The 14134-nt window shown below is 44.3% G+C and overlaps 1 protein-coding gene across 3 annotated transcripts in view; it reads left to right on the top strand.

Moving 5' to 3' along the window:
- FAM219A (family with sequence similarity 219 member A) overlaps positions 1 to 14134 on the top strand; it is a 156213-nt gene that overhangs the window by 85946 nt on the left and 56133 nt on the right. For all 3 annotated transcript variants that reach the window (XM_030565817.1, XM_030565816.1, XM_030565815.1), the window contains exon 2: positions 9654 to 9753. In XM_030565817.1, coding sequence (XP_030421677.1) covers positions 9654 to 9753 — 100 coding nt within the window. The remainder of the gene's footprint in view (positions 1 to 9653; positions 9754 to 14134) is intronic.

Here is a 14134-nt window from a genome sequence, read left to right as displayed (position 1 = left end):
CAACTGGCTACCTTCCTCCTGGCTTGAGAAAAGCTCCTGGCTGCATGCATCTCGGGATTCCAAGGTATCTTCCCCCTCCTCAGCACCCTCACTTCCGTTTTCCTCCTCCTCCTGCCTTGAACTAGGGTCTGAAGTGTCCATGGTGGTCCTCAGAGTGGAGGTGGGGGCACCCCCATGTATAGCATCCAGCTCTTTGTAGAAATGGCAGGTCACGGGGGCACCACTGGAGCAGCGGTTTGTCTCGCAGGCTTTGTGGTAGGCATTCCACAGCTTCTTTACTTTAACCCTGCACTGCAGTGTGTCCTGGTCATGGCCCTTTGCATCTTGTCCCTTGATATCTACCCGAAGGTATCGTAATTCCTACGGCTAGAGCGCAGCTGGGACTGGACCGCTTCCTCCCTACAAACACTGATGAGGTCCAGCACCTTGCCATTGCTCTATACAGAGGATCGCCTGGCATGTGGAGCATGGTCACCTAGAAAGATTCTCTGAGAGCACTCCATGCGTGGCTGAGCAAACAGGAAGGGGATTTTCAGAATTCCCAGAGAATTTAAAGGGCAGGTCTGACGGTTGGTCACCTCAGAGCAGGGCAGTAGAGTTCAAAGTAGTGACCAGAGTGGCTAGAATAGGCATTGTGGGACACTTCTGGAGGCTGATCAAAGCACATTAACAGACCAGGGCGTCCACACTGGCGCCACAGCGCTCTAGCGGGAGCGCATCAAACGTTGTTCCACTTGCTGAGGTGGAGTTCCAGGAGCGCTCTAGCCTTGGAGTCTGGGCTCTCTAGATGCCTTGCCAGTGTGGACGCATCGTGAGTTAGAGTGCACAAGGCTGTTTTAATGCTCTCTAACTCACAAGTGTGGCCATGCCCTCAGTCTCCTTGTGATTCTAGCTTGTTTGATGTCCTGTGGCAAAGCGCACCTAAAGATAACAGCCTTTCCCCTGAAAGACTGGAGGGGGCCACTGAACTGGGGAACAACGATTGAGGAAACAGGAGTAGAAGTCAGATCATAGATCTCCTTGGGATCCTAGACTGACTTGTCTTCTGATGCTTGACTATACAAGACTTTAAGCCAAGATCCCGTCTGTCTCTGTTAGGTCATCCAGGTGGGAGTTAAACACCAGTGGCACTCACCAAAAATATATTGTGACAAAGTTCCTCCTTGACCTTGGTGGGTCCTGCGCTTATTGGCGGATTTGCTCACCTCACAGATTCACCCTATGGGTCGGGAAACAGCCTGTGGTAGAAACCACAGTCCAGGTCAGTTTCTCCTGTGTTTGATCAGGAGTTGGGAGGTTTGGGGGGAACCCAGGCCTACCCGCTACTCCGGGTTCCATCCCAGGGCCCTGTGGACTGCAGCTGTCTAGAGTGCCTTCTGGAACAGCTACACAACAGCTACAACTCCCTGAGCTATTTCCCCATGACCTCCTCCCAACACCTTTGTCCTCACCACCGGACCTTCCTCCTGATGTCTGATAACACTTGTACTTCAGTCCTCCAGCAGTATGCCTACTCACTCTCAGTTCCTTGCACGCCTCTTGCTCCCAGTTCCTTGCACGCACTTCCTCTCCTCTGGCTCCCTCTGGCCTGACTGGAGTGAGCCCTTTTATAGCATCCGAGGGGCCTTAATTAGAGTCAGGTGCTTAACAGCCTCACCTGACTCTTAGCAGGTTGATTGGAGTCAGGAGTTTTCATTAGCCTGGAGCAGCCCCTGCTCTGGTCACTCAGGGAACAGAAAACTCCTTAGCCAGTATATCTCCCTTCTACTACTCTGCTATTCCCAACTGGCCTGGGTCTATCATAATATGTATGGAGGTGTAGTGGGGAGGGAGACTACTGCACCTCACTACAGGCAGACTGCAAGTAACAGTTTGTAGGGGAAACTCTGGGCAGGGCAGAGCACAAACAGTCGATAGCCCAGCACCTTCAGGCAAGGTGGGGCACTGAACAGTTTAGGGATCTGGCCAGCTGGCAGGGTACAGCAGCAAAGAAGTTTAGGGGCCCGGACACTTAGGCAGGGCAGACACCAAACAGGCAGTCCTTACTCTAGCAGATGGGTGACAAAGGCAGATGTCTGGGCTTAAAGGTGGGAAGGCTGCAACCTCAGGGCTGAGGTGGTAGGGGGAGCCGGGCCCAGCCAATTCCACCAGGTCCCTGGTCAGGTCCCTAACAGAGGCGGAGTGTTCAGCCACTGGGCCAGCGGAGAATCCCACCACAACACGCTGACTCACATTCAGGCAGCAGAACTGGACCAGAGTCTGGTTCCTCTGGGCTACTTCCTACCGCAGTCTGTGTGTAGGGCCCTGTAGTCCAAAGGTCCTCTGTCTCCTCGGCTGCTGGCAATCCCCACAGCTCCTCGTCTAATGGCAGTCCTGGCAGCTCCTCAGGGTACTTTTCTGTCTCCTCCCGCCACAGGGTGCAGCTCTACTTGGGGTCAAGTCTGGGATCCGGTTGAGATTCCAGCTCCCTGGAAGAGACATCTGCTCCCTCCAGTGCTCCAGCCCCAACTGAGCTCCAGGCACTCCTTTCATACTTCCTGTCCCACCCCAGGACTTTCAGTTGGGAAGAGAGGGCAGATTTAGCTCTGCCCACAGAGAGGAGTGTAGTGGTCCCTCACTTTCCAGCTCGGAGGGAGGCCACTCTGCCTCACCACAGAAGGTTAATGCAGGATTTGAAAAATTTGACTTTCCCAGGTTAGGCTGAAATTTTGTTTGGGTGAGTCGAGTGAGGAGCCATTGGCTCTTTCTGGAGTGGGGCAAAGAGGGAACAGTGGCTTGAGGCATTACAGAATATCCCAGGGCTGTTGTTATTTTCACAGGCTGGGAGAGGGAATGAGGAATGGAGCTGGGTACCAGAAGGATAGCAGGGGCAGCAGCAGGAGAGAGCCAAGCATTAATAGATGTATTGGGGAGATGAAGGAGCATTAATTGGGGACAGAGTTTGTTTTTTAGGAGGAAGTCAAGATGTACCAATATAAACTTAAATAAGCACAGGGAGGAGGAAGAGGCATTGCAGCATGACTGCCATCACCTGAGCTCGTAGGCTTAGCCTTAAGGCAGCTGTTGCATTTTTTTTCTCAAGCTCTGGGCTAACCCTAATGTCCTGGCCAGCGTCGCCCATTTGATATTTATACAAAAGAATTTGAAACCTGCCAGGTGGAGAAGCTCTGAAAGCTGAAGTCCTTTCTTTACCCACAGCACGGGCCTTTGCAGTTCACGCTTTCTTGACGCCACTATGCCAATACCTCCCGTGCTCTGAGGGATCGTAGTGAGGAGTGACAAGGAAGTCGCATTTCTGTGGCACGCCTGACTCTGCCGACAAGAGTGCCACTTGGTCTATTGTTTGTCTGTTCACTTCAAACCAGACAGACTGCCTGGTGTCACAGGCCACGTAGCAGGGTACAGTAACTGCTGAGTGCTGACAGGTTACAATAAATGCTGACCTGGTCTGGATTTCATTTGGTTAGAGGTGGAAGCTTGTCTCATTACCGGTCTCCCTAAACCATTCTGTTCCATGTTCCATTCTCCCTTTGCTTACCTACACATCCATCTAGCAGCTTTTGTACAAAAACAGGATGCTGGAGCTGTATAAAATCCAAGCCTCTTCTGTTTATAAGAGCATGACTGCTCCCCCTCCTGCCTAGCCAGGAAGTATTTGCTTGTGATACGTGAGTGCAGGGATAGGCAATAGGCAGACCGTGGGCCAAATCTGGGCTGCCAGATGCTTTTGAATGGACCGTAGCATCTTTTTATTTACTTCTTATTATCAGATTATTATTGTTTTTGTATTATTTTCTCTGGAGTTTGGACCTTGACAACACCTTGACCAAGAAATCTGGAGCTTGACAAAAAATAATCGATTACCCCTGCCTGAGAGTATGTGACAGTTTAATCGCTTGCTAATGGAGATTAGTGAATTGCCTATGAGTTGAGAAGCTTTTTAAAGCTAGAACTTGGCTTCACAAATTTGTGGCGTGAGTTCTTGAACCTTTTGCCTGTCACTTAAACCCATGATTGTTTCTAAGGATAAGTTGGTTTCATTTTGTTTTGTTTCTTCATTACCCTACGTGTACTCAGTGCTTCACAGAAAACAGACAGAGTTCTTATCTTTGTCCCAAAGTACTTAAAATTTAAATGGCAGACTTGACAAGCAAGCAAAGAGGTAACCTGCCTCAGGAAGAGAAGTTATTCGTTTAGACAGATGTACATCTTGGTGGGTCCGGAGTTCTTACAGTGTGAGCACTCCATTTTGTAAAACATTTGATACTGCTGTTGCAGTAACATTGTGTGATGCACGATACGTATGTGTGCGCACAGCCCAAAGAGTCTCCCTGCCCCAAAGAGCTTTCAATATAATGCTGCAGAAATTGATTTTTAGGAGGGATTTGAATGTTGCATGGGTGGGTACTTAGTAAATGAGTTTGGGAAGGGCATTCTGAGCATATGGAGCAGAGTAGCAGAAGGCACAGGTGTTCATAGGGGGGTTATTTTCTAGATCAAAAGAGCCTTGTGCAACGCAATCAGTATGGCAGAAACTCCTTTGCCCGTTGAAAGCTGAGCTGGCATAAGTGGGCACTCTGTATAGGGGGTACATACTGTTGGTTTTTTCTTTGCCATTCTGCCCATTTTTTCATTCTCTCCTAAACAGAACCAGAAGCTGATAACGTTTGCTGAATTTTCAGACTCAGTGTTTGAATGGTTTCAAAGCTAAGCAAAATGTGTTCACCTGTCCCGCCTTGTGTGTGTTTGCAGAGTGTATGAGCCCTGGAGAACAGCCTTTGGAAGCAAAGAGGCTCTCTGTTCCACTGGTCGCTCATGGAGACAAGTGTGAAATCGCTTACAATATGCTGGCAGAGTGTCTTGTATGCAAGTACATCCAGCTATTTTTAGGTGGAAACGATCTGCATGACATTAATAAGCTACTGGGTCACAACGAATCAGCCTCTGATTATCAAACTGGCATCTCTGAATTGCTGAGTAAAGTAATTTGGTAAAGCTTTGCAGATCATTCCTTTCTTTATCATTTGAGAGTGGGAGAGCTCTCCCCATCTTCTCATCAAAATCAAAAATTCCCAAGTATTCAAAATATTTACCAAAGGGAGCAGAGCGATGAAATGTTTACATTTTCAACTGCCTTAAATAGGGCTGCCTCTTAGGATTGGAGCGCGTGAGCAGACAGAGCTAAATACAGTGTTAAGTGAAATAAAACTCAAGTTAGCAGCATTCAAAGTGGACAGCTAAACATGATGGGAACTCTGTCAGCCTGATGTCCCGGTGCAGGGGCCATTCGAAGCGAGCTGGCGCTCTCTTGAAGGTGTCATGGGGTGGAGGGTAGGAGAGACATTCAGGTCTGCAGGATGTCAAGGGAGGAGGAGAGGGAAAGCAGAATGCACTTTACAAGGTATCCTAATAGCATATTAATGCCCACGGCACAGTTCTGTTGTCCCATATACAGGATTGCACAATTTGTGAGGTTCATCGATTCTTTTCTCCACCTCCCACTGAAGCATTCCATGTTGGCCACAGTAAGAGGCAGAATGTCACTTTAAATGGACCATTGGACTGATCTGATATGGCAGAGCTTGCATTCTTAATAAAGCTGGTTAAATACTGGGAGGGGAGGGAGAACCCTGATCATTCCTTAAAAACCTGAAAAAAAGGTTTGTTTCAGCCAGTCTCATTGCCCCTTCTGTATTTGCTCTCAGTGAATGTTCAAGCAATGGTTACTCACACAAAAGCTTGCAAAAATGAATTTTTAACTGTCCAGAAATGGCATATTTTGTAAGGCTAGGACAGTGCTTAGCTTAGCAAGAGGATAAGGTTCCTTATATCCCCATTGCCAGAGAAGTAAACAAATGAAACTCTCAAGAATCTGAGCCCACAATTAGAATACTGCAGTTGTGTGCCCACAATTATGTTGTGAGAGAACTTCAGATTAAACTCCGTTGCCAGCCAACAATTCTTGCCATAGCTTGACTTGTTTCACCCCAGGAATGAAGAACTAGATGGCTTGAAAATCAAAAGACTGAACGTTTTCTAAAATTCCCTGAGATGACTCCTCTAAAAGATTTGAAGCCCCTACAGTGGCTTCAAGTTTTCCTTCTGATTAGAAGTATTATGCTCATCCCAATCAGCAAACCGAAATAATATCATGTGACCTACCATCAGTTACACAGCATAGCTGTAATTTCAAAATCAGAGTATAGAATGTTTGCCTCGATCTGTAGAATTCTGTAAAAAAACAAACACTCAAAGTCCATTAGAATAGCATGTGGTAGTATTTCAATGTGCTTGCAGGTATTTCAGACTGTTTTGACTCAGTTTTCCTTAAGTTTTAAGTTTAGAGGGGAGAAGGCTGGGCATGTGCTTTGAAGCTCTTGATGTAGACAGTGACTGTTGTTCAGACAGAGAGTCCCATATCCTAAGCCTGTTCTCTTGTCAATCTACCATTGACCTACTAATCTGAAAACACTGCAAATGGAAATGTTTTCAGTCTAAACCTTAGTTTGTTCATGTTGTGAACTGACTTCTGTCATGGTATAATTCCCCACTCTGAACCTTAGCGTCCAAAAGATGGGGTACCAGCATGAATTCCTCTAAGCTCAATTACCAGCTTAGAACCTGTAGCGCTGCCACCAACCAGGAATTCCAATGCCTGGTACATTCTGGTCCCCCCCCAAAACCTTGCCCGGGGACCCCCAAGACCCAGTCCCCCTGGATCTTAACACAAGGAAAGTAAACCCTTTCCCTCACCGTTGCCTCTCCCAGGCTTCCCCTCCCTGGGTTACCCTGGAAGATCACTGTGATTCAAACTCCTTGAATCTTAAAACAGAGAGGAAAATCCACCTTCCCCCCTCCTTCTCTCTCCCCCTCCCAGACTCTTCCTGAGAGAGACAGTAATCCTAACACAGAGAGAAATTAACCTTTCTCTCCCCCTTCCCTCCTTTCTCCCCACCAATTCCCTGGTGGATCCAGACCCAGTCCCCTGGGATCTCACACCAGAATAAAAATAAAAAAAAAAAAACAATCAGGTTCTTAAACAAGAAAAGCTTTTAATTAAAGAGGGAAAAACAGTAAAAATTATCTTTGTAAATTTAAGATGGAATATGTTACAGGGTCTTTCAGCTATAGACACTGGGAATACCCTCCCACCCTAAGTATACAAGTACAAATTAAAATCCTTCCAGCCAAATACACATTTGCAAATAAAGAAAACAACCATAAGCCTAACTTGCCTTATCTACCTAGTACTCACTATTCTGGACATATAAGAGACTGTATCAGGGAGATTGGAGAGAAACCTGGTAGCACGTCTGGTCACTCTCAGAACCCAGAGAGAACAACCATCAAACACTAACAGCATACACACAAACTTCCCTCCCTCAAGGTTTGAAAGTCTCCTGCCCCCTGATTGGTCCTCTGGTCAGGTGACAGCCAGGCTAACTGAACTTGTTAACCCTTTACAGTCAAAAGAGATATGAAGTACTCCTGTTCTATTAACTCTTACTTATCTGTTTATGACAACTTCCTTTTGTGGCCCTCCCAGTTTGATGCTGGGTAGCTGATTTCCAGTGTTAGCCTTTGCTGGGGGAGGCTAAGATGCACACTTCAATGGCAAACTGGTTGTTGATTGCAAATGGGCAACTCCTGCTCCCTCAGCATGTTAATTTCTACACTGAGCAGATAAGGTGCTGCTTTTAATATAAAAAGTTTTGCTATCAGTCTCCAGCAGCTTTGCAAAGCTGGATATTTCATCAGAACCCCTGTCGTATATTCCCTTTTGCATAGGTTTTGGTGCCATTGGGATCCTGACTTCTGAAAAAGTAATCTTTGTAACCCATGTGTTCCAGTCAATGACTTGCCACACAATATGCATTGTAACATGACCAAATTAAGTGGGTAGGTGGATTTTAAAGACCAATTCTATTTTATAAAGTTATCCAGATAATCAGCCTTTCAATTGTGTTGGGAAAACAGGCCCGGACCAGTAAAGATTGTTAAAGATCTGATGTCTCTCTTCATAAGAGTAGAACTTTCAACCTTCATGTCATTCCTAAAATCCATTTGGATACTTCTGTTGGGCCTAACAAAACCGGAGACTATATTATCTTCACTACCTGTCCTAAACTGTTGTTGTGGGCTGTTAAACAGCTGCCACATTCCTTCCCAGATGTGGTGGCATTAGTGGAAGGTAAAATAAGTTTTGTGTTATACAGCTTTATTTGTAAAGTATTTTGAAATCCTTGGGTGAAAAGTACTGTAAGCATAAAATACTATTAGTAGTAAAAAGCAATGATTCCTGAGAGAACATAAATAAATAGTGTCTTGGTAAAATATTGCCAGCTTAAATTTTCTAGAAGGTTCCAGTTCTATTAAGACTGATCCTGAATGGACTGACACACTTTTATTTCATGAGTACGCTTAAATTCAGAAGGCATAACATACTCTGTGCACAGTGAGGGTGTGTATTCAGATCAGTGCTATTGACAGTGTGTAAAGGAATTGTTCACTAAAGGATCCTCTTTTATTGTTGGCAGAGTGTACCAGTCCCTTTCTTTGAACTGATAGTCTTCTTAGTTTCTTGGAAACAGATGTCCCAAAGTGCCAAATTTATGTAGGGTTTTTTGTTTCGGGGGGGGGGGGGGGGGGGTTTGGTTAAAAAAACCCTAAACTTAGTAATGCATATTTCAAGAAATGGAGAGTCTGAAAAGAACTATCTTATCTGAAATGGCATATTCCAGTATTTAGTATCCCTGGAATATTTGGATCTAATATTAAGCACATGTTTTCCCATGTAATTCTGTCTGATGTAAATTCTAATTTACAAATGTCTTCAGCTTAGTTTGTAGCTCCTAGATGGAAAGAAATGGACCTTATTAAAAGCAGTTTTTGCTACAAAGATGATTTCAATGGCTTTGAAGTTTGCAGTGAATGGATTTTAGATCTTGTGTTAGTGATGGGATTGTGGGAATTAGCAACCTGTGTGTTAGAGGGGTTAGTGGAAAAACTATACCATACAGTACCGCCTGGATTTTCTGCAAATGGGCCTGGTGGATGGGACATCAGGATTCTCTAAGAGAATTTCAGTGTTGCTTCTAGGTGCTGCAGACTGACTTACTCAATTATCTGCAAAATGGGTACAGCACAGGCAGTAAAGGCTTCTTGACACCCTGTCATGCAGGGACCAGGAGTTTAATCTCCATGTCCGTCAATCCTTGGCCTTCCTGAGGTGTGCCACCAGAGTGCTAGTCATGAATATGGATATGTCAGCTAGGAACTTGACTGAAACCACAATAGCATTCCACACAGGTCACCAAACAGCGATCAGATGGTAATGGCTGGGTTACTACCAATCTGGGCTGGATTTGAACTGGTGATGGAACAACTCTGTATTATCTTTCCAGTATCTTGGATGATCTATCATCTAAGCCTGTTGAAAACTGATTTTTTCAAATAGTGCCCTAAACTTATTAAATGGCTTCCACTGTTCTGTAGAACCTCTGGATTCAAATGATTTAAAACGCACAGCTGTGCTCTCTGTCCTACCAGACTTGGATGCTGGTGGTCTCAAGCAGCAGCAAATTAGAGAAATGATGGCATATCTGTGTTTGCTAAGCCATGTCTGATGGTTGTTTGTTTGTTTTTTTAAACAGGATCCAACAGCTGCATCTATCTCAGACAGAGACTGCGATACAAGGGAGGGAGAGACTGTAGCCATGAACTATAAACCGTCCCCACTTCAAGTGAAACTAGGTGAGTCTCTGCGTTAACACAGAATGATGATTTTTTAAAAAAGGCAAACTTGCCAAAGGAGTGCAGTGTACTATGGGATTCTCTGGTGTGACACTCATGTGTGGTGTGACACTTGGAAGGTGGTAAGCTGATAGGGAATAGCTAGCATGGATTTGTAAAGAACAAATCGTGTCAAACCAATCTGATAGCTTTCTTTGATAGGATAACGAGTCTTGTGGATAAGGGAGAAGTGATTGATGTGGTATACCTAGAGTTTAGTAAGGCATTTGATACAGTCTCGCATGATATTCTTATCGATAAACTAGGCAAATACAATTTAGATGGGGCTACTATAAGGTAGGTGCATAACTGGCTGGATAACCATACTCAGAAAGTAGTTATTAATGGTTCCCAATCCTGCTGGAAAGGTATAACAAGTGGGGTTCCGCAGGGGTCTGTTTTGGGACCGGCTCTGTTCAATATCTTCATCAACAACTTAGATATTGGCATAGAAAGTACGCTTATTAAGTTTGCAGATGATACCAAACTGGGAGGGATTGCAACTGCTTTGGAGGATAGGGTCATAATTCAAAATGATCTGGACAAATTGGAGAAATGGTCTGAGGTAAACAGGATGAAGTTTAACAAAGACAAATGCAAGGTGCTCCACTTAGGAAGGAAAAATCAGTTTCACACATACAGAATGGGAAGAGACTGTCTAGGAAGGAGTACGGCAGAAAGGGATCTAGGGGTTATAGTGGACCACAAGCTAAATATGAGTCAACAGTGTGATGCTGTTGCAAAAAAAGCAAACGTGATTCTGGGATGCATTAACAGGGGTGTTGTGAGCAAGACAGAAGAAGTCATTCTTCCACTCTACTCTGAACTGGCTAGGGTATTGTCAACTGGAGTATTGTGTCCAGTTCTGGGCACTGCATTTCAAGAAAGATGTGGAGAAATTGAAGAGGGTCCAGAGAAGAGCAACAGGAATGATCAAAGGTCTTGAGAACATGACCTATGAAGGAAGGCTGAAAGAATTGGGTTTGTTTAGTTTGGAAAAGAAAAGACAGAGGGGACATGATGATAGCCATTTTCAGGTATCTAAAAGGGTGTCGTAAGGAGGAGGGAGAAAACTTGTTCACCTTAGCCTCTAAGGATAGAACAAGAAGCAATGGGCTTAAACTGCAGCAAGAGAGGTTTAGGTTGGACGTTAGGAAAAAGTTCCTAATTGTCAGGGTAGTTAAACACTGGAATAAATTGCCTAGGGAGGTTATGGAATCTCCATCTCTGGAGATATTTAAGAGTAGGTTAGATAAATGTCTATCAGGGATGGTCTAGACAGTATTTGGTCCTGCCATGAGGGCAGGGGACTGGACTCAATGACCTCTTGAGGTCCCTTCCAGTTCTAGAATCTGTGTATCTATGTCTCTGTTATTATCCGGAGCACTCCAGTCAGTTAAGAAAACTTCTTAAACCGCTGACAAATCTGACCATGCCACAGACAACCAGTTGCTCAAGAGGGACCTCCTTTCTATTACTACACTGGTGCTTCTAAAATGGAAGCTAGGGGAGTCTCTCCCTTTCTGGAAGGTCTTCTCAAGGAGGTAGCTCAGTGGTTTGAGCATTGGCCTGCTAAACCCAAAGTTGGGAGTTCAATCCTTGAGTGGACCATTTAGGGAGCTGGGGCAAAAATATGTCTGGAGATTGGGCCTGCTTTGAGCAGGGGGTTGGACTAAGATGACCTCCTGAGGTCCCTTCCAACCCTGAGATTCTATGATTCTGTTCTATGAAAGTATGGTGTCACCTTTGTCTCTGAAGAGGTGCATCAAGATGAGATAAATATTCAGTGCTAATAAAATGCTAGGCTTATAAAAGTCATTGGGGTGAAATCCAGCTGCTGTCCTGAACTAAGCTGAGGCTTTAGCTCAGCAGTGCATTCACTTGACAAGTCTGAAGATCATACTTCTACCATAACTCTGGTGGAATTTCTCCTCAGACATAGCCCTTCACTAGTGTATATGCTGTGCCTGCTTAGTTAAGCAAGTATGTGTCTGGTGGGTTCATTCATATATGCAAACAAATGCACTGTTAAGATAAAGCATCAGCTTAATTCAAGACAGCAGCTGCATTTCATCCCCAATGACTTTCATAAGCATAGCATTTTATCAGCACTAAATACTTATCTCACCTTGATACAACTCTTCGGAGCCGAAAAGTGACACAATCCTTTCTGGTATGTCAGGAGGGAGGGACTCCCACAACTTAAGTTTGAGTATTAACTAAGCAGGCACATCGGACAGACTAATTGAGAGAGAGCTTTGAGGAGAACTTCCAACAGAGTTTTGGTAGAAATATGGTCCATCATATAGATATAAGTAGGTAGATACAGATATCAAACACACGTTTGGACTCCAATCTTTGCTTGTGGCTGTGCCAAGAATTTTAGGAGGAATGTTAATTGACATGGGGCAGAATGGGACTAATTTGATGTCTTGAGCCATTGGAGCTGTTTGTTAATGCTTGTCAGCTGCCTCTTTTAAAAACTGTCAAACTTACAAGATGTACTCACAGTTCAGTGTGGCTCCCCTCTTTTTGTTTCAACCCTCATTCCCCTGCCTCTTCTCTTGTCTCTCCTTCATTTTCTGTCTGGTGTAGGTCTTGAACTCTTCAGGGCAGCAATTGTCTTTTTAATCTTTTCAATGCTCCAGGCAAAGTTATAGTGCTATATAAATATTCAGTAGCTTTCCTCGCACAGCTATTGTATGGGCCATTGAGAGGTCAGGATTCTAATCCTACTGCGGATGTGCCAAAAGGATAGTGGCATTAACCCTTTTTTCTTTTTTTTAGCATTGTTGAAGCATAGTCAGTTGTTCTAATGTCAGACTCAGTCCCTTGATCTGACAGTAGACTAATCCATTGTCTGTTTTCTCTATGGATATTCGAACATATAGTAACCACCTGCGCATTCTGGGAATCCTGGTTCAAATGAGCTCTGTTAAAATACCAACTCAGCATGAACACAACTTTTGCTTCCAGAGCCAGCAGTGGTTGGGCATGCTGCACGGGTAATATGCTACATCTTGGGAGATGGATTGTATTGAAAATCATTAACCTGTCCAGCCACTGAATGTCCTCCATATTTGGAAGAGAGTTCCATTATGTCTTGTGACAGAAGCATGGTAGCTGGAATGTCGGTGCTCAGGAATGAGTGTTAAAAATAGGAAGAGCCTCCTGTTTGCACTGGAGTTTTTGATAATTCCTCAAAGGCAGGGGTTGGCTTGAACATAGCTGGTGCAGTAAAATGTTTAGCTTTTTCTCAAGTAAAAATACTATTGGACCATATTTTAAAAAACACACAAATGGGTTGTAGCTAGTTCCATGGAAACAATATCACTTGGTTCTGGTGACAAACCACAAGCATTTGCTTATAATTTATTACCCTGACCCTTAATGAAATTATAGCCTTGATAATACTTTAATTCTTCTATATTTGCTTGACATATATTCTGATGCTCCTGCTGTGTTTGTATCACTGTGTCAGATTGTAAATTCCTTGGGGCAAAGACTTTGCCTCTTATATGTAAATCACTTGATAATGAGGTGTTCTTCAACGCTGCTGTCAATGTATGGGCACCTAAGCATTCATAGGGCGTTTTCAGCACATCCTCACCAGAAAGTGTAACAAATGGAGCTGGTACCTCAAGCCTCTGAGAACAAGACAGGGCTTTGATAAGGTGAAAAAGGAGAACAAAGTAATCCCAAAGGGTAGATCTCGGAGTTTGCTATTCCTTGGAAGACAGCAGTTCCCTATGCGATTCCCACAAGATTCTGTATTGTTTTAATGATGCATAGGCCACCTGTTTGGCTACTTCACATTTCTTAATTCCTTTTCTGTGCTGAAAGCTTCATCAGTGTCTCAGGTTTGTCCTACCCACATTTCAGATCAAATGGTGGTGTAAATAATAGAGCATTTGTGTAAAATTTAGAAATGGAGCTAGTTATTTGAGTTCCAAGATGGAACTTTATGTAGGTGGGTGAGAAATCGCAGGAGTTTTGCTGACTCCAATACACCCTGATTTCCTTCACCCACCTGGTGGTTGTGATTTGGACCATGTAATAGGGTTTAGAAATTTATTTCACCTGCTCTCGTCCCTACCACAAGGAAGCAAAAGTAAGGTACACAGAATTTCATGCATGGCTAGGAATTCTCATCACCTCTAGGGAGTGGATGGTAATGGTCACAGTTTCAGGGCTCCTGTGCCTTGCTGTCTCTCCAAGGGCTATGACCAGAGGTACAAGTTATCACACAGCTCTTTCTCAGCAAGCACCTTTATTCTTAAGGTAAAAGCATCACAGTGAAAACTTATTTTAAAAAAAAAACTATAAAAGTTCCTGTATGCAT

Source organism: Gopherus evgoodei, chromosome 6, assembly GCF_007399415.2.
Source record: "Gopherus evgoodei ecotype Sinaloan lineage chromosome 6, rGopEvg1_v1.p, whole genome shotgun sequence".
NCBI classification, from domain to species: Eukaryota; Metazoa; Chordata; order Testudines; family Testudinidae; genus Gopherus; species Gopherus evgoodei.
This window is presented reverse-complemented; position numbering and strand designations above follow the sequence as displayed.